At 64.2% G+C, this 27,422-nt stretch overlaps 1 protein-coding gene across 1 annotated transcript; it reads right to left on the minus strand.

Moving 5' to 3' along the window:
* Positions 1-7,646: 7,646 nt before the first annotated feature.
* Positions 7,647-27,386, minus strand: CDKL4 (cyclin dependent kinase like 4). The gene is made up of 11 exons (XM_004616054.2): positions 27,268-27,386; positions 23,984-24,063; positions 23,400-23,612; positions 21,505-21,626; positions 18,858-18,930; positions 17,359-17,449; positions 15,761-15,958; positions 15,346-15,428; positions 14,111-14,167; positions 12,759-12,893; positions 7,647-11,805 (listed from the first exon to the last, which is right to left on the minus strand). The coding sequence occupies exons 3-11, from the start codon at positions 23,565-23,567 to the stop codon at positions 11,704-11,706; spliced, it is 1,029 nt and encodes a 342-aa protein (XP_004616111.2). The 5' UTR covers positions 23,568-23,612; positions 23,984-24,063; positions 27,268-27,386; the 3' UTR covers positions 7,647-11,703.
* Positions 27,387-27,422: the final 36 nt, after the last annotated feature.

A 27,422-nucleotide genomic window follows, 5' to 3' on the forward strand; every position in this document is an offset into this window, starting at 1 on the left:
CCCCGGACCCCGAGGCTGTCAGCCCTGTACCGGCCGTGGCGCTGAGCCTGCCCGAGGCGTCAGCTCTCTGCTCGGGCCTGGCAGTGCCCAGGACAGACGAGGGGCAGTGACGGAATCTGGTCCCGCAAAGCATGTCCCCAGGTGGTCGCTTTGGACTCCCGGTAATCCCGAGGGCAGCCGTCTCCGAGGCCCCGTCCAGCACCCACCGGCCACCGCAGGCTCGGACTGTCCAGTGCTCACGGGCTGCCCCCGGCCGTGGGGGTGTCCCCTGCCCAGCTGCTGCCTGCGTCTCCTCCTTCCTCCCCTCTGTCCACGGGAGCCCCCAGCCCCTCGGGACCTTGTCCTCGGAGGACAGGGAGGAGAAACCCTGAGTCTCCGTGCCGCGCTATGACCCTCTGCCCCCCCCGCAGCCAAGCCCCCCCCGCCCCCACCCTGGGGACTGTGTCGCCCCTGCAGAGCCAGCACCGCCTCCCCCCATGACAGAGAGTGGTCTCGGGTCAGGCCATGGACAGTGGGGAGGGACCAAGACTCAGGGCCCGGGGGACTCAGGAGCAGCGGGGCAGCGGGGAGGGCACGGCCGGGCACCCAGCATCCGTCCCCGGTTCCACAGAGGGTCCCCGAGCACTGAGGAGTGACCCCTGAGCACACAGCAAGCCTGAACATCACCTGCCGGGTCCCAGAACAAACAAATGAACAAGCAAACAGGAAAAGAGCGTGAGCAGAGGACAGGAACAGCCCCGGGTGGGTCCCGAGCCCGTCCGCTCGGGACACGGAGAGCGGGAAGGGTCCCAGTGGCCGGGGTCCTCATTCACACAGGAAACAACGGGACAATGGGCGCAGTGTTCCTGCATCTGGTCCCTCATCACCACCCGGTAATCCCAAAGAATACTTGGAACTGACCACGCGCATCGCCCAGATAATTCTCGCTCCTGAGGGTGTCGCCTGCCGTAAGCCGGGCTCTCCTGAGCCTCTGCAGGACCCCCACTGCCGGCCGGGCTCTGCCGGCTGGGCTCTGAGCGGGCCTTGAGGTCCTCCCTCCCCTTCCCCTCCACCCCTCCTCTGCTCCTCCCTCCCTTCCTCCCTCCTCCTCTCCCCAGCCCCTCGAGAGGTTTCATAACTCCTCCTGGCGGTTTCCTTGTCTGTTCTTGTGGTTTGGGGGCCAGGGCTGAGGGTGCTCGGGAGCACCCCTGCCACACACAGTGCCGGGCTGGAACCGCCGGCCCACTGAGGGCCCAGCAAGTGCCCGGCCCGCTGGACGCTCTTGGCCCTCCGCTCTCCTTTTAAAATACACTTACTAGCGACACTAATTCACCCCTAAAGTGACCCCACATCACCTCAAACGCAGCACCTAGAACGCAGCACCTAGCTAATGGGCACCGGAGTTAGTGAGTGTCAGCTGCTACTCAGAAACCACATGATTTCATCTCAGGAAACTTTGTTTCGTCTCTGGGACCACACCCCGCACAGTCCCGAGGAAACGCCCGGGGCCAGAGTCACGGCAGCCACGCACCTGGCCCTGCGGAGGGCGCAAAGTTCAGTGGTTACATGGCCCTTATTTTAGCGGATCAAGAAGCACATTTGTACCCAAGCAGCGACTCAGGGGCTGGTGTCATCGGTGATTTTTCTTTTCTTTACGAATTTGTGCCTTCCAAGTATTTCTTAATAAATAGTTTTCAAGGAAGAGAAAAAAATAAGCAAAGCCTGTTTCTATATGAACAGCACCTGCCTGACGGGGGCGGGGGCGGGGGTGACCACGGTGTCATCCCACTGCTGGGAAGGAAACTTGCTGAATCTTTTCCGAAAAATGTCTTGGCAACAGCGACCAGCGCTGCAGGCCATCTGACTCAGAAATCCCCTTCCTAGCTCTTACTGCAGATGGAAACAGTACACAGTCTATAGATTGATTCTTACAAGTCTCCAGCGTCCGCTGCCTGGACAACAGGCCAGGCCTGAGTCCTGCGTACGGATCACGGTTTGTGAAGACAGAAGATTGTCTTTTAGGAAGAAATGCATTTGATGAACACTTTTAACTCTCCTTGATACATTTTTGCACATCTGGCGGTGCTCAGGGGTCACTCCAGGTGGGGCCCAGGGGACCCTATGGGGTGCCGGGGATTGAACCCAGGTCAGCTGTGTGCCAGGCAAGCGCCCTCCCCGCTGTGCTATGGCTCTGGCCTCCCCTTCTTGATACATATCAGTGACAAAGTGCCCTCACCCACATCATGGTCAGTGTAATTTGGTTTATATTAAGCAACAAGTTAAGGGACTGGAGTGACAGCACAGAGGGGTAGGAGGTTTGCCTTGCATTCGGCCAGCCTGGGTTCGATTCCTCCATCCCTCTCAGAGAGCCCGGCAAGCTACCCAGAGTATCCCGTCTGCACGGCAGAGCCTGGCAAGCTCCCCGTGGCATATTCGATATACCAAAAAACAGTAACAAACAGTCTCACTATGGAGACGTTACTGGTGCCCGCTCGAGCAAATGGATGAACAATGGGACAACAGTACAACAGTGCAACCATTTAAAGAAAACGGCTCTTTTAAATCCTTATCTTAATGGCAGCAGCAGCTCTCTGGGGGACCTGGGCGATGAGCGACTTCCTATTTCTTCCTTGGTTTATCTGCACCTTGCAGACTGCCTACCAGAGACCGATATTATTTTGGGAAGTAGGAAAAGCCAGTGCTATTTATAACCGGCTTGTAAGACAGTTTGGAAAACACAAAAATCACATGGAAGAAACGAGAGTTTTCTTGAGTGCCCCCAGGACCCGCCGTGGGGGTGTGTGCTGGCCGCGGCTCTGCCCTGACCCTGCTGCCCGGTCCAGCACGGGAGGCCAGAGGCCGCCTCCCGCGCTGCTCTTGGTCTTTCCCAGTGTCGGGGATCTCCACGGGGCTCGCCGACTCTGCAAACGATAGAAGAACTCCGGACAAACGGGCGAGGAGGGTGTGGGAGCCGGGCTGATGCCCAGTCAGACAGGCGCCCGCGGGTGGGGTCAGCGGGTGGCCGTGGGCTGCTCTCTGCCAAGGGTCGCTCGTCCTGCGTCCTGCACACGTGGTGTCCCGGGCTGCTGCTGGCTCGGAGCCACTCCTGGACATGCGTTGCCAGGGGCCAACCCGGGGCCTCTCGCAGCAAACCACATGCTCAGGGCCTTGAGCGCTCCTCTCTCGGGACCAAAAACCCCATTTCAGGGGTCCCGGGTGAGGCAGGCGCCCCCCACCGAGAGTCATCCTGGGCTCCCTCCCCCAACCCACAATTTATTTTTATTTATTTATTTATTTATTTTTTGCTTTTTGGGTCACACCCAGCAATGCACAGGGGTCACTCCTGGCTCATGCACTCAGGAATCACCCCTGGCGGTGCTCAGGGGACCATATGGGATGCTGGGATTTGAACCCGGGTTGGCCGCGTGCAAGGCAAATGCCCTACCCGCTGTGCTATGGCTCCAGCCCCCCAACCCACATTTTAAAGTCTGAGATCTTCTACTCTGCCTCACCCTAAAGTTCTGCTCCGGGACGTTCCCTGCCTTTACGCCGCTTTGGAAATGCAGCGTCGGGACGAGTGTCTTGGCCTCTCAGCCTTTCCCCGAGAGCGTCAGACTCTACCATAAATTTTTAGGGAAATTTCTAGGCCAACATTTGGCTTATTCATCCTGAGGCATTTCGCTCGAAATGTGTGCTTGGGGCAGGGCGCTGCTCAGAGGCCCAGCGCACGACTGTGGGACCGCGTCCCATCCACCCCCTGCTCCCCCGAGCACCGCAAGGGTGCCCCCCACCCCCCGCCATGTGCTGCACCAGGAGTAGCCCCAAAGCAAAAGAACAGAAAAGGCGCGAACGTGTGTGTGGGCTGCCCCGGGGCGCAGACTCGAGGGCCTTGCTGGCCGCTTGGTCTCCGAGCCCCAGCAGCTGTGCCCAGGGCGTGCCTAGGCGCCCTCCCCCGGCCCCCCGACTGCACACCCGCCCTCAGGGGAGAAACCCAGGGCAGCCTGTGTTTGGAGGCCACACCTGGTGGTGCTCAGGGATCACTCCTGGATGGGCTCAGGACCATGCAGATGTCGGGGATCGAACCCAGGTCTGCTGCGTGCAAGGCCGGCCCCCCGCCGCCGGGCACTCTGGTCCAGGAGCATTCTTTGTCCAAACTAAATATTGTGGGGATGGAAGTAAGTCACTTTTCATGGAATCCAAGCGTTGGGGCCTCCAGTGATGCTCAGGGCGGGACCCCACAGAGGCTCAATGACGGGGGGGTCTCAGCCAGGGGACTCAGGGCCATACCCGGTGGTGCTCGGGGGTCTCCAGTACCCGAGGATGCGTGAGGGAGGGGGACAGCCAGGTCTCGTGTGCCTTGACGCCTGTCCTCTCTCCCAGGGTCTCTCTCCAAGGCACACCGCACTGTGGCGTTTCTCCACAGCCCGCGCCTCTGTACTCACTGATTTTGTTTTATGGGGATGGGGCTTGGGGTCAGGCCTGCCCGGCTCTGAGTGGAGGGATCACCCCTAATAGTGTTCAGGGACCCCATTAGTGCAGGAGCCGCGCCCAGGTGGGCCGCAGGCCAGGCCATGCCTTCCCCGATGTCTTGACTTACTGCCTTTGCCCAAAAGAAGCAGCGAGAAGGTTGGAGGCAGTTTTCTGGGAGTTTTATCTGGCTTTGTTGTTTGGGGCCACACCTGGCGGTGCTCCGGGCTTCCTGTTGGCTCTGCGCTCAGGGATCACACCTGCCATTTCCAGCTGCCCCCTGGGGTACGAGATTTCTTTTTTGATTTTGTTGTTTGGGGGCCGTGTCTGGTGGTGCTCAGGGTTAGATGCTCTGCGTTGGCTCCTGGCAGTGCTCTGGGGACCATGTGGTGTCGGGGTGGAATCGAGGCCCCCGCAAACGTGCAGACCGCGTGCTAAGCCTGTTGTCTTTCCAGTCCTGGACTCGATGCAGACGGGGTCTGGGAGCATGTTTGGAAATGTCTGCAAATGAAGCGTCGGGACAAGCCGACGTCTGGTGAGGGCCTGTTATCACGCACTCCAGATGAGAGAATCCCCCAGGAACAAGCAGGATACAAGTATGGGACTGTCTGTAAACAGAACACACACACTGGGAGCTCAGAGTGACTTCAGAGCCATACTTTGCATCCGTATCGACACCCTGGACTCCTCAGCCACTGTGCTTTGAGAAGGCTGGCGGAACACTGCTCTCCCTCTCGCTGCGTGTCTTGCGATTTCTATCGTTGTTTAGTTTGACCTTCCCAAATATCCAAGTGCCTGGTTCCTTCTTGCTCCCTTTATGGGTTTAGAAATTCTGCAACTGACATCACAAGAGCCTCAGGTAACTGGTGGTTAGCGGGTCTACGCACAGTGAAAATACCCTGAATCAGGTCCGGGGGGTTTCTGCACTGATGGTGCCGGGAACCTCCTGGCAAGGCGAGCTGGAACCTTCTTGGGCTCCTGGCCAAGGATTCACTTTAATTCCTTGGAATTGTGCAATCTGGAAATGGAAGTTTCCATATCCCTGGCCTTCGCGCTGTCCCTGGGTCCTGGACTGGCCCGTCCATGCCAGTCTGCAGTGGGGACACCACGGTGCTCACCAGGGCGAGACTAGGCCACCTCAACCCTGACAGAGCCAGTCCCGTGTTGGCAGGTCAGCAAGGCACTCCCCGCCCGGGGGTCCTGGCTTAAGGCTTAAGACATGTCCAGATCTTGCCCCGGCCCCTGGACACTGGGTCAAAGGTGCTCTCTGAGCACTGACAGGATGAGCCAGCTGCTCTGGGACAGGCAGAGGGTGTGTGTCACCGCTGTGAACCCGCCTCTTCTCTGTGGGGTGCTGAGGTATCTCTTGGGGTCTCTGAGGGATCTCTCGGGGTATCTGGGGGATCTCTTGGGGTGCCCTAAAGGATCTTTCTCCCTCCAGGCAACATGGGAGCACCGGGGGCTCGTCTGAGTCCTGGAGGCTCAGGGTGCAGGCAGGTGAGCCGGGTGGGCATCTGGGAGCCGGTCAGGGGTTGACCCAGAAGGTCACTGGAGCTTGTGGCCAGAGTGACCCCAGCTGACGTGGGAATCTGGAGTTGGATAAGAAGCGGAACTTCCGGCGATGCCCCGCAGCCTAGCAGGGCCAAGAACTCCTAACTCAGAGGAGTCTTCAGGGGGCTCAGTCGTGGTGAGGACCCCCCACCCCACCCGAGGGGTCACTGAGAATCCGAGCATGTCCGGCGCCCAGAGGCGGGGTTTGCCAGGGCAGAGTCTCAGGGTAGATCTGAGTTCAACCTGGGATTCTGTTCAAACGTCCTTTACGTAAGAGACAAGATGGTGCGTCTCCTCCCACCCTGACCCCCCTCAGCACAAAACCCAGATCTTCCCACGCAGCAGAAAATGGCGTGATTCTGTGGTTCCTTATGGCCGAGAAGCCCACCGCGTGCTCGGGCCTCAGCCTGTGCCTGTTCTTGGGCCTCCTCCAGGCATGACACAGGTGTGCAAATACCTTTTCTGATAGCTCGGGGCCCGGCTGACAAGCCCCCAGCGTGCGTGAGGGTCCCTTGTCGGTCTCGCTGGGCGTGGCGAGTCTCACTGCTGCTCTGACGTGCATTTCCCTGATGGTCTGTGACAGTGATTTTCAAACGCCTTTTCACCACCTGAGCATCTTCCTTGAGGCAGTTTCTGGTCATCAATCCCCCACTTCCTCTGGTCATGTTTTGTCTTGGGGTGAGACCCAGCAGTGCTCAGGAGCACTCCTGGCGGGCTCAAGGACCGTACAGGTGCCAGGGATTGAACCCAGGCTGGCTTTGTGCAGGAAAACACCCTCCCCACTGTCCTATCCACCCGGCCCCCTTCCCCGTTTTTGATGGGGTCAGGGCCCCACCTGGACGGAACATCTGCCCAGCAGGCCCGTCCCGGGGAAGTCCAGGACATCGGGCACTGGCGAGACTTGACCAGGAGAAGCAAACAACTTAGTGTGAGCTGGCACAGCACTAAAGCAATTGTTTTAGTTGGCTGTTCTCACAGGCAGAGCCGAGAAGGAGACGGATCAAAGGTCGTGACCTGCTGGGGTGAGCCTGACCACACGGTTGTGCTTCCAGGTGAGCCAGGCTAGGGCATGGGGAGGGCCCGGGGCCTCAGCTGGCATGTGTGCCAGGCTACCCGGGGGCCCAAGAGAGAGCTCAGTGGTTAGAGCACAGGCCTTGGGAGGCCAGGGCCCAGCCTGGCACCCTGAGACTGCGGGATGGACCCCCAAGCCACGGGGGAAGGTGGATCCGGGGACTGTGCCCTCTGTGGGGGCTGCTGGCCAGGAAGGCCCTGGCGAGACCCCCCGGGGTGGGGGGGTTCCAGCCGGATCATCCTTGCGGGGCAGGCGCTAACCCCTGAGCCCTCTGGCCCCGGGGCTTCGTTGGTTGTCCCATTGGTGGAGAGTCACTGGGCCTTGGCACGGAGCAGGCCTGGGATTGCCCTGTGGGGCTCAGGGCTGACCCCTGGCTCTGCCCCCACCGATGGGCCGTCTGGGGTGCCGGGGACGGAGCCGGGTGAGCCGTGTGCAAGCAGACACCTCCCCGCTGCCATGTCCCAACGACACCCCAGCAGGTCAGAGGTCAGAGGTGAAGGTGAGAGCAGCTCCGCTTCCATGCACATACTGTGGGCCCAGGGCGGAGTCGACCAGGTATTCTGCACACAGAAACGTTTCTACGTTTTATTCAAATATGTCAAAGAACACGTTCCGGTTAAGTGACATGTACACACAGCAGGTCAGCAGAGTAATCCCACAGTTAGGCTAAGTATCTTGGGAAAAAATACTATGACATAACACAAGGTTTCAGTGATGTCTTTCTGCTAATAACGCCCGCCACTACACCCGCGGGCGGATGCGTCAGCAGCTAGTTGGGTGAGACTTGCAATAAGCTTTGCTTCTGCACACCGGCGCTAAAATCATAACTAGACACAGAATATCTTCAACATGACAGTTTAGAGATACACAGTGACGAGTTCTGACTTTATTACATCGTCTTTTCCTTATCTCTGCCAGGCAGGATGGAGGGTTCTCACGTGGGGTAAGTTAAGAGTTTAAGTCTAAGGCTCACGGGGGAGTGCTCCTTGCTGGATTAAACAGGGGGTCGTCAATGTGTTCACTACCTCAGAATTCCTTTGGGTTATTTACTGAACCTACTAAGCATTTTCCTGAAGTTAGGGATGTGCTAGTGTTCTGGGCCTTACTGGCTGGCTTTTTTTTTTTTTTTTTTTTTTTTTTTTTGGGCCACAGCCGGCAGTGCTCAGGGGTCACTCCTGGCTGGCTCGGGGGACCACCTGGGGTGCCGGGAATCTTACTTAATCTTACCCGGGTTGGCTGTGTGCAAGGCAAGCACCATCCCTGCTACAGACTACCGCTCCAGTCCCACCCAAAGGATATTTCTGTTTTGCCCCTAAACTGCCACTCTAAAGATTTGCATTCTTTGATTAAACCAAGAATGAAGTTGTTGAGTTAATGACACACTCACACTCGAAACCTTGCGGCATTTTATCTTTCTGCCTCCAGAATAAGCTTCACAGACCAGTGTGTGAGAGTCCGCTGGCCCGTGCTGACCCTGTGGTGTCTTCAGAGTTCCAGTACCTTTACTGGCAGTAAAGGTTTGGCTTTTGATTTTATTCCCGTATTTTGGGTTTTGACGACTCAGGGGTCACTCCTGGCAGGCTCGGGGCACCACAGAGGGTGCCAGGAGTGAACCTGGGTCCGCCTGCTGTGCCGTGGCCCGTTCCCAGCCAGGGGTGCTCGGAGGTCCCTCCCTGTGGTGGTCAGGGGCCCAGGAGGGCCAGGTCTGACCACCTCCCACATACAAAGCCTGCACTCAGCCTCCATGTCATAGTGAGTTTTAATCAAAAATAGTTTTTTTTTCTCTTCCTTTTTAATGTTTTTGGGCCACACCTGGCGATGCTCAAGGACCGCCCCCCCCCCCCCGCTGACTCTGCACTCAGGGATCACTCCTGGCGTGCTCAGGGGTTCATATGGGATGCGGGGATCAAACCCAGGTTGGCCACGTGCAAGGTAAGCCCTTTGCCTACTGTACTATCTCTCCAGTCTCCAGGTACAATTATTTTTCTTGAGTGACTGTTGTGTCCCTCCAGTTGTTCTGAAACCAGGACAGGGACTCCCTGGGGCTGACCAGTGGCTAAGCAAGCGCCATCTTTCCTGAAGACGGTTCGCGGCAAGTCAGCCTGGACTATTCAAAGGAACCTCACACACCTTGAATGTCGTCCGTGGCAAATTCTCCAAAGCAACATTGTCTCGTAACACAAGAGCCATGAGAGCAGGTGACCCCATGGACCCTGGCGACTGACCCACTGACCCCACTGCCCAGGGGCCCTTCTCCTGCCCGGCTCCCCCCAGCACACTGCCCCCCGCCCAGAGCACCCCACACTGAGGCTTCTGGCACGTTCCTCCGCAGTGCTCCCGCCCTGTAAAAACCATCCTCCCGGCCAGCCTGGAGAGGGCCCTGGGCTGAGGGGGCTCAGCCGGCAGCGTCACACCCTGATGTCGCCAACTGGAGCCCAAGCAGCTGGGGGGGGGACAAAATGCCTTCATGGTGGACACGCAGGAGCCCAGAGTCTGCTCTTGGCTGGCGGGGGTCGTGGTGGTGGGTGCCCGGGGGTTGAACCCAGGACCTCAGGTCTCAGGGCAGGCACTGGGCGGGGAAGGCTCGACAGAGATGGGGAGCAGAGCGAGGGTCCGCGTCAGAGGGGCCGGGGACGCCAGCGCGAGGGAGGGCGACGCCGTAGCTGGACACCGGGGGACAAGCCACGGCCGGCTGAGCCTGTGCAGGGCGGGCAGGCGGGCTCGGGGGGACAGACAGACCCTGCGGAGCAACTCTGTCCACTCCCGGCGGGGTGGGGGGAGAAGCGCCCTCTGGAACCCATCCTGCTTTGCGGGGCCACACCTGCGTGTGCTGGGGCCCTGCCTGTAGGGGGATCCCGGTGTGGGGCTGGGCCCAGACTCCCCCTCTGCCCCCTTGCCCCCCGCACCGCTCTGCAGGCCCGCTGGGGCCCGGCGTGGCCTCCCAGTGTCCGCACGGGCCAGCAGGGACAGCAGCCGAGAGGCGGCTCAAACGCAGGAGCCCTCTCGGGGAGCTCTCGGCAGGGCTGCCTTCTGCCCTGCAGTGCTCACTTTCTGTGCACCCGGGGCATCGCCTCTAAGAACTGCAGGGAAAGGGGCTGCAGTGCTCGTTCAGAGGGGAGGGCGCTTGCCTTGCACGCGGCCGACCGGGTTCCAGTCCCCGGTGCCACACACGCCCCCGAGCCCCGCCCGGGTGGGCCTGAGCCCCCGCCAGCCTGGCAAAGTACATAAAGAAAAGTGCAAGACACGGGAACCGGAAGAGGGCCGTGCTCGGGACGCGGCTGGGGGCAGGAAGACTCCACCTGCACCGGGCCCACGGGCCCACACAGCCTCCCCGAGGCTCTTCAGTGAGGACAGGGACGGCCCTGGGAACCGGCGAGGTTCTTTTTTGTTTGTTTTTTGTTTTGTTTTTTTTTGCTTTTTGGGTCACACCCGGCGATGCACAGGGGTCACTCCTGGCTCTGCACTCAGGAATCACCCCTGGTGGTGCTCAGGGGACCCTATGGGATGCTGGGATTCGAACCCGGGTCGGCTGCGTGCAAGGTAAATGCCCTCCTCGCTGTGCTATCACTCCAGCCCCCGGCGAGGTTCTGTGCACGGGTCAGGTGAGAGGGGCAAAGGCCTGTCCTCCGGAGCACAGACCAGGTGTCACTGTTTCCTTGACGACAATCTGGTGCCTGGGGCCAGACAGTGGGAATTTCTGGAACCTTCGTACTTGTGAACTCTGACAACACTCACGTGAGCCAGGCCAAACCCAGGTCAGCAAAGCGTTTGTGAAGCGACTTTAATCTGTGTCGGCGGGAGGGCGCCGTGCACGGGCTCGGCCACCGCTTTACAAGAGTCCCTGTTGGCCCTCGAAGGCGCTCGGACGTCCCCCGCAGGCAGGAGCGTCACGGTGACGCCCCATCAGGCCGCCCTGGCTGCGTGCTTCCCCCACCTGCCTCCTGTCAAGGTGACTCAGGAAAATCACTCAGGAACATAACCCATGTCTGAGGTGTCTAAAAAAAATTTTTTTTTTCTCTTTCTGTCTTAGGCTTGGGACAATAACGCAGCCGGGCTAAGCGGCTGCCCAGGAGTGGTGCAGACCCCGCCAGGATGCCTCGGGGGGCGCAGGGAGGCCACGGGGAGGAGAGCAGAGCCCCCTGTCAGCCCCAGTGGCCCGACCCCTCGCCCGGCCCTCACTGGCCCTCTGCTCTGAGCTGGCGGCTAAACTGACGCCGTCCTGGAGGAAGCGGAGCAGGCCTGGCTCCCCACGCCCGTGCTGAGGGGCCCCCCACTGGGGCAGAAACGCCCAGACCCCAGCCCGGCCTCACTGCAGGGACCCCCTCCGCCCCCGCCCCGCCCCCGAGCGTGGGAGCGAACGGGGTCAGCCTGGGAAGCCCATCCGGCCAGGACCACTGCAGCCCAGGACAGGGACCCCCTAGGTCCACTGAGCGCGGCGCCCCCCACCCCCCACCCCCCGCCCCCCGGCACGCACCACGGCAGGAGAGCCCGGCGTGGCCGGGGACCACAGGGAGAGCAGGTCAGACTTTATGACAGTTACGGGAGCCGAGCTGGTCGGGGGGCGGGGCGAGGGGCCAGCCCGGGGCGGGTGCCGGGGGGTGTCCAGCACCCCAGCAGGGGCACGCGCCCGCCCCCTAAATGTTTGGCAGGTGGTCGAACTTTAACTGCAGGACTTGCTTCCTCCCGTCGGGGGCGGGCGACAGGCGGCTTCCCGGGATGAGGGGCAGCAGCTGGTTCTAGCCGCAGAACAGACAAAGACAAGGGGGTCAGCGGGACCCAGGGGCCGAGGGAAGGGTGCACGAGAGACAGCAGCCTGCTGGCTGGGGTGGGGGGTGGGCACGCGCCATGGGCAGCCACGTGCAGCAACTACCTCTCCTCCCGCCCCGTCCTTCCGCCCGAGACAGTCTCCAGAGTAAGCTGGCGAGCCTGCCCGACACCGTGACCCTCTGGTGCTTAAACGCCGACTCTCAGTCTAGTGCTCCTCTGCCCGCTCCCAACCAGAGTCCGCTTCGTGCTGCTATGGCCGTTCTGACTACTGTGTCTAGGGAGCTGGGGGTGCAGCTGTGACCTCCCGGGTGCAAGGCAGGTCGCCCCAGCACTGAGCTGGGCCCAGCGGGCGCCCGGGGGGCACCCGTCCGTGGGGGGGGGGCTGTTAGTTCCAGAGCGCAGCAGCCGTGGCTCTCAGCTCTCAGCTCACAAACGCCGAGCGGCCTGGAAACACGGGTCCCGAGCGGGGCCCCAGCCAGGCGGTAGCGGGGACAGCGTGAGGGGGTCTCTCCCCGGGCACCTCCGGGACGCAGGAGCCACCAGCACCACCTCTGACCGAGGCAGAGTCCCCCAGGGAAGAAAGAGCCTTTCCCCGAGGAGGGGGAGCAGCCGCGGGGCCCCGGGGCCCCCGCCAACTTCCTGCTACACATCAGAGGCTGTTTGGGGGTTGGGGTGCGGGCGGGAGAACACCCCAAACAACGCCAGGCCAGGCCCCGAGCTCAGTCAGGGCCACACATGCCACGGGGCTCCTGCCCGTGCCCCCCCACCGGCGTCCAGCCCGTCCCCCACGGTGCCCACTGCCCGTCCCCCATAGCACCCGCCCCTGCCCCACTGGGTCCCCACGGCTGTGTTGCTGGGTTCCGGGTCACCGCAGACCAAGGCCAAGAGGCGGGAGGGACGAAGGGCGGGGGGTCAGCGGTACCTGGGGGCGCCGTCTGCTCCGGCCCTCGTGGCGTGCTTTCCTCTTCAGGGGGTCCCCGCGGAAGGGGTCGAAGTAGGGGCTCTCCAGGAGCTGGGCGCAGGTCAGCCTGTCGTCAGGGTTCATCCGCAGGCAGGCCTGGGGGGGGAGGGCGCAGGGATGAGGCGGCGGCGCTGCGGGTGGCTGCCCGCACAGACGCTTCCCTCTGCCCCTAACAGCTGCCCGCGACGTCCACGGGGCCCAGGGTGGCAGCATCTGCTCAGTGAACCCTCGGGTCATGCCGAGCCGTTTTGGCAGGGAGCGTCCACCCAAGCAGGCGGCTCTGCGGCTGTGCCCGCCTGGCCAGCAGCTCAGGCACCCTGTGTGCAGGGGGGAGGCTGGAGCGTGGCGGGGCCTGGTGCAGAGGGCGAGGGCAGCACCTGCTGGACGGGGTGTGCAGGGGTGCTCTGGGTCTGCGGGCGGGGCCGGCTGCCCACTGCCGGCCCTGGACTGGGTGCTCGGCTGGGCCCTGCAGCAGCTTCCGGACACTCCCTCCGGGAGGGGCGGCAACAAAGTAACAGAATTTCCAGCCCCCAGCTTGAGCCCCGTTACTTTCTCTCTTTCTCTTGACCATCGGGGCTCAAGGGGCTGGGGCCCCACTGGGAATTCTAGGGGCGGCAGCTCAGTGCCCGGTGACCCTCAGGGTCCCTGACTCGCCACGGGACCCAGGGCTGGGGAACCACCCAGTTCCTCGGGACTCTCAGTCCTTCCAAACCCCTTGGTTTCACGGGTGCGGGGGGCGCCCAGTGGAGTGCAGATGGCCGAGGGGCCACTCCTGGTGGCACGTGGCCCCCGAGGCTGGACAGCTCGTGCCCAGCCTGCAGGGCTGCAGCGCCTGGGCTACCCCGGGGCTGGCAACCAAGTCTGGGCTCGTCGGACCCTGAAAGCCCCCGTGAGCTTGAGACCCAGTGCAGGGCTGCGTGGGGGCCGAGGGGTCCTGGCCGGCGCTCTCCCACCAGGGGTGGCTCTAAGAGGCGGGTCTGGGTGCGGCTGAGTCCAGGGGATGCCCCCGAGCTGAAGGCCAGTGCCCACCACGAGGACATCCTGTGCTGCTGCTCCCTGGAGGGTCTTAGTCCAACCGCGGAGGGGCTGGAGCAGCCTGCAGGGAGGCGGGGGGCAGGCCCTGACCTGCCTTCCCAGGAAGGAGCCCGCCCCGCCTCCCCGACCCTGGCTGGCCCCCTCCTCCTCACCCATGCAGGGTGCACTCCTCGCCCGCTGGCCCTGCCCGGCTGGGTCTGAGGGGAAGCTCCCGCCCCCTCCCTGAGGACCCCCACAGGACCCCCCCGCCCCAGCGACGGCTCTGGGTTCTGAGGTACCTTCATGAAGTTCAGAGCTGTGGGATGAGCATCCGAGAACTTTTCCTCGAGGGTCTCCTAGAAAGCGAGAGCAGCGTCCTGGGTTCAGGCGCCCTCATTCAGAACGAGGGACCCGGGGCCACTCTCCAAAGGTTAGAGAATCACTTAGATCAAAACACAGATGAAGGGGCGAGGAGGAGCGCTGGGCACCACCGGACCAAACAAACAGATGAATAAAATAAGAATAAAAATATAAATCACGTATTTACCCAAGTTTACACCATAATGTAGGAATTAAAAGATATAAAACGAGTTATTTTCTTGATTCCACGGTGCCTCCCAATGTCATTTGGGAGCTTAAAGCCTCGCAAGCAGGCCAGGCTGGAGCCGGGGGCGGCAGTGGACGCGGTGGGCGGGGGCAGGGCCGAAGGGCTGTGGGCAGCGCCCCCTGCTGGGCTCTTCCCCGCCCACTGCGGGGTCAGGGCCTCTCCTGGCTGGGGCATAGGCAGGAGCCAAACCCGGCGCCTCTGGCTGTCCGCGTGGCCCCCGTCAGCTCGGACAGCTGCCCTGCCAGGCCTCTGAGAGCTCGGACAGTCCGCGTGTCTGTCCCCTTGCATTTGGCTCATCCTCCGCACCTGACCCTCACCCCCGCCGGGCCTGCTGGGCGGATGTCGGCCGTCCGAAGGGCCAGTCCTGCTGGCAGTGGACAGAGGACTCGGGGGCTCCTTCCCCGGCGCTGCAGGGAGCTGGGGGAGCCCCTGAGAACTGTTAGGGGTGACCCCCACACAACAACAAACCTGAAGGGGAAAAGGAAGCTGGGAAACCTTTTCGGTAAAGGCACTGGGGTCTGACACAGCACCGTGGGCTCCTATGGGGGGCGGGGAGGGTGCGCTGGGCTTCCTGTTTGCTTCTGGAACCCCGAGAGCAGGAGCCAGGAGCCATGCGGCCCGGTCTGCCACTGGCACGCACACACATGCACACCTGCACACGCATGTGCACACATACATGCACACACGTGCGCACACATGCACACACATATGCATGCATGCCCACCCACAGATACATGCGTGCACAGACATGAGCACACATATGCACACGTGCACATAGATGCACACACGCAGAGATGCATACATATGCATCACACGTGCACACACACGCACACCCAGGCACGCCATGCATGTGTGCTGCACACCCATGCACGCATGCCCGTGGCCAAAGGAGCGGCTGCCCGCAGGGAAGCGATCGCGCAGGGTTACCATGTCTTCCGGCTCCGGGATGCTGACGCCGTGGAAAAACTGGTTACTCCTGAAGATGGCCTGGTGCCTCGGGATCAGTTTCCCTGCGAGCACAGACACGCTCTGTTCAGGGGAGGGACACGAGGCTGCAGCGGGGACCCACCCGCGGCGGCCCAGAGGTCCCCGGGGCCAGCCCGGCTGGGAGGGCAGCGCCGCCCGATGCGCCCGGGGGTGCCCCGCCCCTGCCCCGCCCCCTGCCCCGCCCTCCCAGGAGGGGGGCTGGTGCCCCGCGGGTGACACGCGGCTGGGGAGAAACGCCTGGACCGAGGCTGCTGGGGCCGCCGGGCCTCGCGCCTGACCGCGCAAAGGGGCCCGGGGGGCCAGAGCCCCTCTCGGAAGACCCCGCCCCCGCCCCGGCCCGGCCCGGCCCGCCTACCCAGCGTCCTGATGATCATGTAGAGCTGGTCCACGTCGGACTTGCCCGGCCAGAGCGGCTGGCCCGTGAGCAGCTCGGCGCACACGCAGCCCGCGGCCCACACGTCCACGGAGGAGCCGTACTGCGCGTCCCCCACCAGCAGCTCGGGCGCCCGGTACCAGCGCGTGGCCACGTACTCGGTGTAGGTGTCTCCTGGGGCTGCGGGGGCAGCGGGCGTGAGCGGACCCGGGGCAAGGGCAGAGGGGAGAGGGTCGCCGCGGAGCCCCGGAGCCCCTGCCTGCTTCTCCTTGGGGGCCTGGGTGGTGCGGTGGAGGCAGGGGTGGGCTCGGTGCCCGGGGCCCCCTGCGCTGTGACAGACCCCTCTGCTCCCCGCCTCGAGGGCAAGGCTGTGAGGGGCAGGGCGCTGTGAGCGGGCGCCAGCTCCGTGCCAGCTCCCGGGCGCTTCTGCCACACGACGCCTCTGTGGCCACTGCTGACCCCACAGGGCATGGGCACCGCTGGCGGCCTGGGAGGGGGCGGGGGGCCGGTCCTGGGCCCAGCATGTGGGCTCACCGGGCTCTGCAGGGCCACGGGCAGCCAGCGAGCGACGCGGGTGGCAGGACACGCCGTGGACAGGCCGTGGTGCCAGGTGCCGGGGCTCCGAGGGGCAGGCACGGTGCCGCCCCTCCTCACGCCAAGGCTTAGAGCGTCCGTGGGGGAAACTCGGGGGTGCCAGAGCGGAGACGCAGCAAGAGCTGGGGCGGCGGACGGCGGGGAGGGTTGGATCCCGGGACCCCGCATGGCTCCCTGGGTCTCGCTTCTTTGTTGTTTGTTTTTGGGGACACACCCAGTGGTGCTCTGGGGTCACTCCTGGCGGTGCTCGGGGACTATGTGGGAAGCCGGGATCGAACCTGGGCCGGCTGCGTGTAAGGCAAACGCCCCGCCCCCGTCCCCTTGCTGCCCACGAGGCTGCCCGCAAGGACCAGCCCCTCTGCGGCCACGTGGGTCCAGCAGTCACCGCCGGGGGCCTGCGTGTACCCCCAAAGTCGGCCGCCTCTGAGCGCTGCTCTCTGCCTGTGCTCCCGGGTCACCTCCCAGGGCTCCGTTCAGGACCATGTCCACTGTGCGGCCACCCCCTCCCCCAGTGTGGCCCTTGCCCTCCCGCCACTCGCCTCCCCCAGCCTCCCCCTGCTTCCTTCCCTCCGGATCACGACTGTGCGAGCAGCAGAGCCACACCTTCCCGCCCCGCAGCGCACGCCAGCCCTGCGCCCTGCCCCGCCCCGCCCCGCCCGGCCCCGCCCCGCCCCGCCCAGCCCGGCCCCGCCCGGCCCCGCCCCACCTCGCCCCGCCCCGCCCCGCCCCGCCCCGCCCCGAGCAAGCACCGACCACTGGGCTGCGTCCACCTTCGCGCCATCAGCCCAACTGGGTGAATTTAAAAAGTGCAACTTCGGCCGGAGCAACTGTACAGTGAGTAGGCGCTTGTCTGGTGGCTGACCTGGGCTCGATCCCGGGTGCCCCTTGGGGTCCCCGAGCCCGCCAGGAGTGATCCCTGAGCACAGAGCCAGGAGTAACTTTGAGCATCACCGGGTGCAGCCCCACCCCCAACAAGTGCCACTTACTCAAGATCCGCGCGAAGCCGAAGTCGCAGATCTTGATGATGCCCTGTTTGGTTATGAGGATGTTCTCTGGCTTCACGTCTCTGTGGATGCACTGGGAGAGAGCGTGGGTCTCGGTCACGGGACAGGCCCGCCACACACGCCGCGCCAGCTCGACGGTGGACAGGAGACGGCTTCCCTCCAAGCCGGCCATCTTCTCCTTCTTTTCTTTTTTTTGCTTTTTGGGCCACACCCGGCGATGCTCAGGGATCACTCCTGGCTTTACACTCAGGAATTAGTCCTGGTGGTGCTCGGGAGCCCATATGGGATGCTGGGAATCGAACCTGGGACTGCCATGTGCAAGGCAAATGCCCTCCCCGCTGTGCTATCACTCTGACCCCTCTTTCTCTCTTTCTTCTTTGGGGACACACCCAGCGATGCTCAGGGGTCACTACTGGACAAGCTGTGGGGTCACAGGCTCACGAGGGATTGAACCCAGATTGGCCGCGTGCAAGGCCAGCGCTCTCCCCGCTGCCCGGTGGCTCCAGCCTCTGCGTTGGCCAGTTTTCACTTAAGCAGAGTCCCAAAGGGAGAGGGTGCTGTGTCCGCAATGACACTGCGGTTCTAACTGCTGGGGATGAAACACGCGTGTCTGATTTGGGTGGGATTGGGGCAGGGGAGACAGTGCAACTGTTTCTTCCACGCTTTCCATGTCTGTTCCTTGGGGGCAGCACTGGGGACGGGCCCTGGGCCCCTGGCTGGGCTGCAGCCCTGCCTACTTCCTCCACCCTTGCCGGGGCTGGTGGGGCTGGACGCTGGAGATTGTGTCTCTGCGAGTGTGACCGTCCCCCAAACCCCTGGACCACCTTTCTAGGGCGCTGCTCAGCACGTGGGGAGAAATCCTGCCGACACCAGTACCTCCAAGGACGGACTCAACTCACAGGGGCTGGAGCGACAGCACAGCGGGGAGGGCGTTTGCCTTGCACGCGGCCGACCCGGGTTCGGTTCCCAGCATCCCATATGGTCCCCTGAGCACCGCCAGGAGTAATTCCTGAGTGCAGAGCCAGGAGTGACCCCTGAGCATTGCCAGGCGTGACCCAAAAAGCAAAATAAAAAACAGACTCACAAGTCAGGCCAAAGCACGGCCGTGGGGTGGATCCTCGCAGCCCTGCCAACCCTGTTCACTGCTCTCGGAGTGTGACCTGTCCCCGCTGTGGGGGAGACCCCCGGGAGCCTGGCCAGGCTGCGCCCTAGCCGTGCCGGAGGAGGGTGAAGGTCACCTGCATGCCGGCCCGAGGGCGAGGGTAAACCCCGCGCCAGGGCGCCACTCTCGGGTCAGTCAGGAAAGCGCGTCCAGAATGCAAACCCGCCCCTGCAAACCCGTGGGGACAGGACTCACGGGCCCCGGGGCCTGCAGCGGAGTCGGAGGGGCAGGCGGGCTCCGTCCCCTGTGCTCCCGGCCCCCGGCGCCCCAGGAGAACATCTCGCGGAGAGCCCGACAGGGGCGGAGAAGAGTGACTTACGTTGTGTCTGTGGCAGAAGTGGAGGGCCTGGAGGGTCTGCCAGAGCACGCTGCGCGTCACGCCGTCCGGGACCCTGGGGGACAGGGAGGCGTCGGCGGGCGCGGGCCGGGGCTCTCGGCAGGGCCCGCGCTGGCCACTCGTGCCTCTGAGCACTGGGGCCCGGGCCCTTCTCCAGTCCCACGGGGTTGGGGGGGGTTCTGGGACCAAACGGGTGAGCGCGAGCCATGGTCGGGGCCCCCCGGGGTCCGAGCCCTGAGACAGCCCCCGGACAGGCCGGGGTGAGGGGCTCATCGAGGAAACCTGGGCTTGCTGGGGTCCGTGCAGGAGTGTGGACTGCACGGGACACTGCCAGGACTGACCCCGAGCACAGAGCCAGGAGTCAGCCTCGAGTACTGCCGGGTGCAGCCCGGAAATGAACGGGAAAAGGGGGAAAGGAAGAGAGAAAAGGAAGGAAGGGAGAAGGCAGGTCTGAGGGACAGACGGACAGACAGACAGACAGACAGGCGTGTTTCCGGACTGGAGAGACGCGAGGGGCGAAGGCACATGCTCGCACGTGACCGACTCCAGCCCGACCACCACGGCCAGGAGCAGACTGAGCAGGGCCGGCAGGGCCACGCCCAAGCCCCGAGCACTGCCGGGGGGGGTGCCCCAAAGACTCCCCAAAACCAGAGCCTCGGGGCCGGAGCCACAGCCCGGCGGGGAGGGCGTTTGCCTGGCACACAGCCAGCCCGGGCTCGATCCCTGGCATCCCGCAGGGGCCCCGGGGCCTGCCAGAGACTCCGGAGTGCAGGGCCGGGAGGGGCCCCTGAGCATCGCCAGGTGTGGCCCCAAAGCAGCCAGAGCAGCGGTGCAGTTACGAGAGGCCCGCCACTGCCTCAGGGTGGGCCAGCTGCAGAGCTGCCTGTGGGGCCAGTGCCCAGCATGGGCCCCGCTGCCCGGGGCGGGGTCAGTGCGGGGTCAGTGCGGGGTGAGCGCAGAGGTCACCATCGCTGCGTTTTCCCGCCCCTGATGCTTTTCCAGACAGGGTTGCCCATCGGAGGTCGCAGGGCAGGTCTGTGGGCGGCCTCGAGCCCCCTGACCACGGGGGCCTTCCTCGTGGGCGCCGGGCTCCCCCCCTCCCCACCCTGCTGCCCGCCCCACGCAGCTGTGGGCGCTGCCGCCGGCCCTCGGGAACAGAAACCCCAGATCTCGCTGTGGTCCGGGGCGCGAGGCCCCCCCCCATGCGCGGCCGGGCCTGGCCGCAGGGCCCTACAGGCCAGACCTCGCGGGCCAAGTGTCCACGGGCAGGACGTTCCCAGCCGAAACCCACAGTCACGGTGTGCTCCCAGCCGAGCTCGCCCGCATCCCCCGGTGGACAGTGCAGTGCTGTGCCGCGGGGGCACCTGGTCCCCTAGGGCCCCGCCGTGCGGATGGGCGCAGGTGCCACGGGAGCGGGCGACACGGCAGCTGCCGATGTCCCGGGCCTCAGCCCGAGCTCAGCACACGGGCTTCCCCGCAGCTGCCCTGGGGGGGGCGCCCGCCGCCCCCACCCACTGCCTGACTGCAAGGGCTCCGGAGACGTTTCTGCCCCCACAGCAACAGTGACTGACTAAGGCCCCCAAACGGCCTCTTCTGGTGCCCCGGCGCCCCCTGCAGGCGGGGTCTGGAGGCGCAGCAGCAGCTTCATCAGTGCTGTCCCGGGTCCCTCAGCGTGGCCTGGGGTCCAGGGCGGGGCGTGTCACTCCGCAGCGCCACAGGCCAGTACTGAAGACGACCCACTCAGAGAGAGGCGGAGGGAGAGGAGGAAGTACGCGCTCGAGGCCGGGAAGGGAAGCGTTTCTCACTGCCTTGGCCTGCCTAGGTTGGCCCCAACCCTGCCGCTGCAGTTCCGAAGCTGTCACCCGTCCCCACCGCCGGTTCCGTCCAGCCTCTCAGTCCTGCTGCAGTTCTGTTTCAGGTCCCTCTCTGCTGGCTATTTGGGCCACGCCTGGCTGTGCTCAGGGCACTGCCCCGCCTGGCCCTGGCCCACGTTTCTGGCACGTTTTGCTAGAGGGAGGCGAGTGTTTCCGTGACCAGGAACCCTCGCCTGGCTCTGCCCGCAGCCTCTGCCCGGCTCCGGCCGGCCCCGGGGGTCTTTCCCGCACACAGACTCGGAGCTGCCGGTGCCGCACTGGGTCTTCAGCCCCTGTGCCGTCACTCCAACCACACCGCGGGCGATTCTCGCTGGCCTTCCAGAACCGTCCGTGCCACCTTGCGGCAGCCTGCTCTCTCATCCTGGTCCCTATCACATGCCGGGGCGGCCGCTGTTGGGAGCAGGTGCCAAGGGCCCTGGCCCTGCCCGCGGGGGTCTGCCCGCATGGAGCCGTCGCCTTCCGGCCCAGGAGTGCCCGGCTGCTGTCTGTGGCTGGGCGCCAGGCCCAGCGGTGCGCGGGGCTGAGTCCCGGCTGTGCCCGGCTCTCTCCTGGGCGGCTGCGGGGCAGGTCGGCCACTTCATGGGGGCCTCAGGGGGCGTATGTGGTGCTGCGGGTCAAGCTCTCCACCCGCTGCACTCTCCCCCCGACCCCCCAGGAAAGGAGCTGACTGTGCCGCCCAGCTTCACGCGTCTCCTCTCTCACGCCTCGCCGGCTGGGGTGCGGGCACACGGAAACGGCGTTTCGAGAGCACTTACCCGTCAGGGTTTCTCTCCAGCTCGTTCAGAAGCGTGTGGTCACAGTACTCGAACACCAAGTGCATTTTCCGTTTCCTCCGGAACACTTCGATGAGGTTCACCAGGTTGGGGTGTTTCAGTTGCTGCGAAGGAAGGAATCGAACACAGCATAGGGGGTTTCTCCCCGGCCCCTCACCAGGAGACTAAGATAAAAGGCTGGCGGGAGTGAGGACGGGGCAGGACACTTGCCTCGCACCCCGTGGACCCAGGTTCCCTCCAGGTACCCCACAGGGTCCCCGGGGCCACCACACTCAGACCCTGAGCACCCCTGGGGATGGTGCAGGCCAACACCCTCCCGGGGAGAGGAAGGCAAGAATGCAAGGCTCTTCTCTCTTTCAGAGCTTTTATTACGATTGATATGGGGGCTTGGGGGCCACACCCAGTGGTACTCGGGGTCTGTTCCTGCCTCTGGGCCCCAGAGTGGCCCTGGAGCTGCCCCAGGACCAGTGTGGTGGCCAGCTGGCCTGGGTCAGTGGCACGCAGGGCAGCGCCTTAGCCCTGCATTCTCTTGGTTCCTCTGGCGTGGGGTTTATCACACTGATTTATCATCGTCCCATAAGGGAAACTACTGAGTAAAATCACAGGCTCTCAGGTTGAGAGAGTTTGAAGGATTCATCCAATGAACCTGTAACAGATGGTCACCAAGTGGCCGAATCTCTTTGGAGAGGAACCAGAGGCTGACACCTTCGAAATGGAAATACCACCGAAGCACGGAGCCAGCCGGCGTCTCACGGGACTACAGGAACCCAGAACACAATGTCTTGGGGCGGGAAGGAAGCTGGGAGACCGGGCCGGGGGCTTGCTGGCCGCTGGGCACAGGACCCCGAGGTCGGGCCTCATAGCCCATTCCCGGCCTCCTGCGGTGGATGGTCCGTTCCAGCCCCATCCTTCACCCGTTTCCTCTGGTGCTGAAATGCTCAGTGCATCCAATTTTTATGTATTTTGGGTGCGGTTCCACCCGGTAATGCCAAGGGTCAGACCCGGAGTCGGCCTGCTGCTGAGCTGGGTCCTCCTCTGGTGCTGGGCTCAGTCTGCATCTCAGGGGGCCCCTAGGGGGCTGGGCACATACCTGCAGCGGGTTCCCCTCTAACAAAGCTGGGGGACTCCTAGGAGCACTGCAGGGCACTCCATGCCCGAGGACGGCGAGAACGTAAAGGCGGGGCATGCCACGAAGCATGGAGGGATCTCGCTCGCTCCTTTCCTGGCTGTTGGGCCGCACCAGGGGGTGCTCAGTGCTCAGTGCTCAGTCCTGGTGGGGTTCTGAGGACCGTGTGTGCTCACCTCCCGTGCTCACTCTCCAGCCCCGAGAAAGGCAGGGCCGTGCCTGGGTACCCGCAGGGAGCGGAAGGCTGTGGGCTGCTGGCCCGAGAGCCTGGCGGGGCAGGGCTGTGTGGACGTGGGCTGGGCACGGCTGCTCGGGACCACTCTGGCTCTGCACTCAGAACCATGGCAGTGCTCTGGGGTGCCAGGGAGTGAGCCCAGCGCCTGCCGCTGGGCCATCGCTCCAGCCACCGTCGGGCCAGGATTCACCAGAGCGGAGACATTTGGTCCCTAACGACCTTCAGGTCTCCGGGCGCCCTCAGGACCGAGGGACTGGGTGAAGGTCAGCCCGCCCCAGCGGCAGCGAGGCCTTTCCGGGGAAACTGAAACGAGATGCTTTTCCTTTGGTCTGGCTTGGGGCCACCGCTGGCGACACCCGGGTTATTCTGCACTCGGGGATCACTCCTGGCAGTGCTGGGGGGCCGGGCGGGATGTGGGGATCCAGCCCGCGCTCTGCCCACTGCACTACCTCCCCGGGCCCCGTCCAATTAGATGCCTCTATCAGACAACCACCGCCAAGCCGCCCCGCCGCCCACCTTCAGCAGGCGGATCTCCCGGAGCGCTATTTTCTTCACCACCGGGTCGTCCTCAGATTCCACGAACTTCTTAATAGCGACCACCTGGCCTGAGGTCTTGTTTCTGCACTTGAACACGACCCCGTAAGAGCCTTCCCCGATCTTGGCGAGCTTCTCGTACTTCTCCATGGCCGCAGCCGCTCTGCTCACCTCAGGCGCTGCCTAGCCGCCCACCTGCAAGACACGCGCCGTCAAAGCGCCCGTCCACCACGCTCCGGGCCGGCCTCCGCCTTCCTCCCGCCCCCGCCAAGGTTCCCTCCAGGATTTCTCACTCGACCCAGCCTGTGTCTGCTACCAGTGAATCCAAACACTTCGGGAAAAGGGACGTTCCCCGGGCAGCCGCCTTCGTTCCCGGGCACGGGTTCAGGAGGCCCCTCCCGGCCAGCTGCAGCTCTGTCCCCATGCGACCACCCCCGGTGCACAGAGCTGGGCCGGCACAGAACCACCGTGCCACATCCCACTGTCTGGGCCGGGGGACGGCCGGCTCTGTGGACCCCACACCCTGCCGTCTGGGCTGGGGGCCGGCTTGGACCCCATCCTCCTACCTGCGCTGGCCCCTGCCGGATCGCTGCGGCTCTCGCCGTGGACGCCCGGGGTTGTCATTCAACAGCGGAGTGAAACAGCTCTGCAGGGCGAGAACAGACCCCGAGTTGGTCTCAGGGCTTGGCCCGCTTGGCCGGAGGCCTTGGCCGCACACGCCGGGATGGCTGGGCCCCTCCGGGCGGGGCTCAGGGGCCACGTGGGTGCGGGTGGTGGACCCAGGCCAAGCGCCTTCCCCACAAACCGTCTCTGCCCTCCGCGCTGCTTTTGTGCGACCCGGGCGTGGTTGGTTGGAGTGAACACTCCGAGGGGACGCAGGTGTCCAGTTTGGCCCCCGCCTCGCCCTGCCTCAGCTGTCCAGAAGGCACGGCGCGGAGACCTCCCTACCAGCTCCGGGAGAGCCAGCCTCTGTGTCCACTGCAGGTGACCTCGGTGGGCAGAGGGACGGCCTGACCGCAGTGAGAGGAGACTCCTGGCCCCAGTGACGGAGTGTCCCCCTGGCCCCAGAAAGCTGGCCCGGGGCGGCCGGTCTCAGCTGACCCGCTGTCCTAGTCGGGGCACGCGGGCCGGGCTTGGGGGGTGCTGACCACGCCGGCATGAGGGGGTCTGCGGCCACTCTCCGGTCCTGGTCTCGGGGTTCTCAGTCTTCTCCCGCCATGGCCCCTGCTGGCCTGTTTCCTCGCTGTGTCCCTCCCTATGTCTGCCGTGGCCCCATTTTTGTGATTTTTCCACTGTGGCCCCCGGAGCCACGTGGCCCAGCTGAGAAGTGCGGCTTGGCCCAAGGACGGGCGACTCGGCCATGCAAAGCAGGCCCATGAATTGGAGCTGCTCGAAGGGCACTTACAGCTACGGCGAGGCCACGGCAGGGTGGGGACAGCGTGGGATGATGGCCACGGGCCTGAGCGGCTGGACCCGGTTCAACCCCAGGCCCCAGCGGAGCCAGGACAGGCCCTGAGCACCGCAGGGAGGAGTCTACAGGCCCAGGGGAAGAAACCAGGAGCAGGCCAGAACTAAGCAGACACTCTGCTGGGGGCGGGGGGGGGGGCGCCGGGCCTGGCAGGGGCTGAGCCGAGCGCGGAGCTGGGCAGGAAAGGACTGTGCAGAGGGGGCTCCCGGCAGGGCTTCACTCGGCGGAAGCCATGGAACCTGCCTTGGCGCAGTCACACAGCCCCCAGGGGCAGCCAGAGCCCACCACAGCCCCCACGCCGGCGCGTGTGCAATCACTCCGGAGGGGTCAGCGTGGAGCAGCCTCCACCGTGGGTCACACTCACGAGCCGTCAGGCCGAGCCGTGCCGTCGGATTGCAAGTCAGACAGTTTAAAGGACTGTCAACCGGGGCCGAGCCATATCCAGCGGGGAGGGCGCTGGCCTTGCAGAGGTCCAGCCGGGTTCAGTCCTCATGTGTCCCCTCAACTCCCGCTAGGGGGCACTCCTCAGCACTGAGCCAGGAGTAAGCCTGGAGCACCCCAATAAAATAAGTTGAAGACTTTCTACCTACAACCTACAAACTGAAAGAGCTTTTTAGTAATCCTTTCTTTTTTCTTTTTTCCTTTTTGGGTCACACCCGGTGATGCTCAGGGGTTCCTCCTGGCTCTGCACTCAGAATTACTCCTGGCGGTGCTCAGGGGACCCTATGGGATGCTGGGAATCGAACCCGGGTCGGCCGCGTGCAAGGCAAACGCCCTCCCCGCTGTGCTATAGTGCCAGCCCCAGTAATCATTTCTGAAGAAGAAAAATACAAACAAAACTAACAGGAAGGAAAAAATGGAAACACGGCCGTGGACATGGCAACGTCTGTGGGCGTCTGAGCAGAGGGGTCTGTGCCTCAGTGCGTGCCCCAGGGAGTTGGCTCATGCCTGGAGATATTTTCTTTCTGGGGGGCCTTCCCGGGTGAGTCTGGGGGCCATGCCAGGCAGTGGCCCAGCCCTCTGAGCTATCTGTGCCCCCTGAGATTTGTTTTTGGGAGGTCACACCCAGCGGTGCTCAGGGGTCACTCCTGGCAGTGCTCAGGGGACTATGGGACGCTGGGGATTGAACCCAGGCCCACCGCAGGCAAACGCCCTCCCCGGCATCTCTGGCTGCTCTGCGTGGACAGACACACCTGCTCCTGCACCTCTGCTCAGACCCCCCAACACCCCAGGCCGTCCCGAAACCTCTGTGCCTGCTGGCCAGCCCCGAGCCCGGCGCCCTCACTGCGCTGTGGGCAACCACAGGGCCACCCTGGCCACCCCGCACGGCTCCTCCCAGCTCCACAGACACAACTGCTTTTCACTGGCTCTTGGGGCTACCCCCCCACCCCCGCTGGCTCTTGGCTTGGGGCCCACTCCTGGGTTCTACATGCAAAGTATCTATTTGCCCCTGGAACCAGATCTGGCCCCCTTTACAGCGTGTGTGTGTGTGTGTGTGTGTCTGTGTATGTGTGTCTGTGTGTGTGTGTGTCTGTGTGTGTGTGTGTCTGTGTGTGTGTGTGTCTGTGTGTGTGGTGGGGGTGGGTGATGCAGTGCGTGGGCACGATCTCAGGGTGGAACGGCGGCATAGCTGTGTGCAAGGAAGAGAGGGCAGTTTGGACACAGCCTTGGGCAGGGCTCAGCCCCGCACAGCAGCCCGGCTCGAGGGTCCTAGGGGGGTTCTCAGAGCAGGGGCAGCGCTGGGACCCGAGAGGAGCCGGGACCGGTGTGAGCGCATCGCCCGTTTCCCATGTGTACCTGACGGCCCCCAGGGAACTGCAGAAAGCGGTGTGCAGAGAGTGGCGTCATGCCCAGGCCCCGCGGGATCACGTAAGCCGGGAGCACAGCCAGCAGAGAAGCCAGCGGGAAGCAGCCGCCGCACCAGGTGACCAGCGGACAGGGTGGCCGGGAGGGCACTGGGCCTCCGACAGCAGCCCCTGTCCCTGTCCCTGTGCCGGGGCCGCCGCCGTTTCGTGCAGCCCAGCGCACATCTGTGCTGAAGCCCACCGGCTGGCCGGGCACGCGTGCACCAGGGCTCCACGGCCACGGCGAGTGGACACAGGACACAGGGCGAACCCGGTGGGAAATGCGCGCTGGAAACAGCGCGCGCCCCCCAAGTCGGACCCGCGGCGCAGGCCGCCCCGCACCCCCGAGCCGCCCCGCCCGTCCGAGGGTCAGCCCGGGGCCGCTCCGGCGTCCCTGCGCCCTGGCGTCCCGCCGCAGTCGCCCACCCGTCCTGCCCGCCCTGCGCCCCCACTCCCAGGGCCGTCCCGATTCTGGAGACCCCACCGGGACCCCCTCCTCGTCTCCGGGGCCCCGCCCGGGGTTGGTTCCCGCACTTACGCGCGAACCGCTTGCAGAGACGCGGCCTCAGTTCCAGCCGCCCGGTCCCCTGGTGACCACGCCCAGGCGGAAGCGCCGCGTCTCCCGGGCAACGGGACGCGCGGCGGACACGGGGCGGGGCGCACTAGGGGGCGGGGCGACGCGGGGCGTGGCAA

This window comes from Sorex araneus, chromosome X, assembly GCF_027595985.1.
Source record: "Sorex araneus isolate mSorAra2 chromosome X, mSorAra2.pri, whole genome shotgun sequence".
In the NCBI taxonomy this organism is placed as follows: Eukaryota; Metazoa; Chordata; class Mammalia; order Eulipotyphla; family Soricidae; genus Sorex; species Sorex araneus.

Excerpts from the sequence above, each read along its gene's own strand:
- CDKL4 (XM_004616054.2), bottom strand. The coding sequence starts at position 23,567 with ATGGAGAAGTACGAGAAGCTCGCCAAGATCGGGGAAGGCTCTTACGGG. Across the intron at positions 21,627-23,399 it reads GGGAGATCCGCCTGCTGAAG|CAACTGAAACACCCCAACCT; the intron begins GTGGGCGGCGGG and ends CTTCCTTCGCAG. Across the intron at positions 17,450-18,857 it reads ACTTCTGCCACAGACACAAC|TGCATCCACAGAGACGTGAA; the intron begins GTAAGTCACTCT and ends GCTCTCTCCCAG.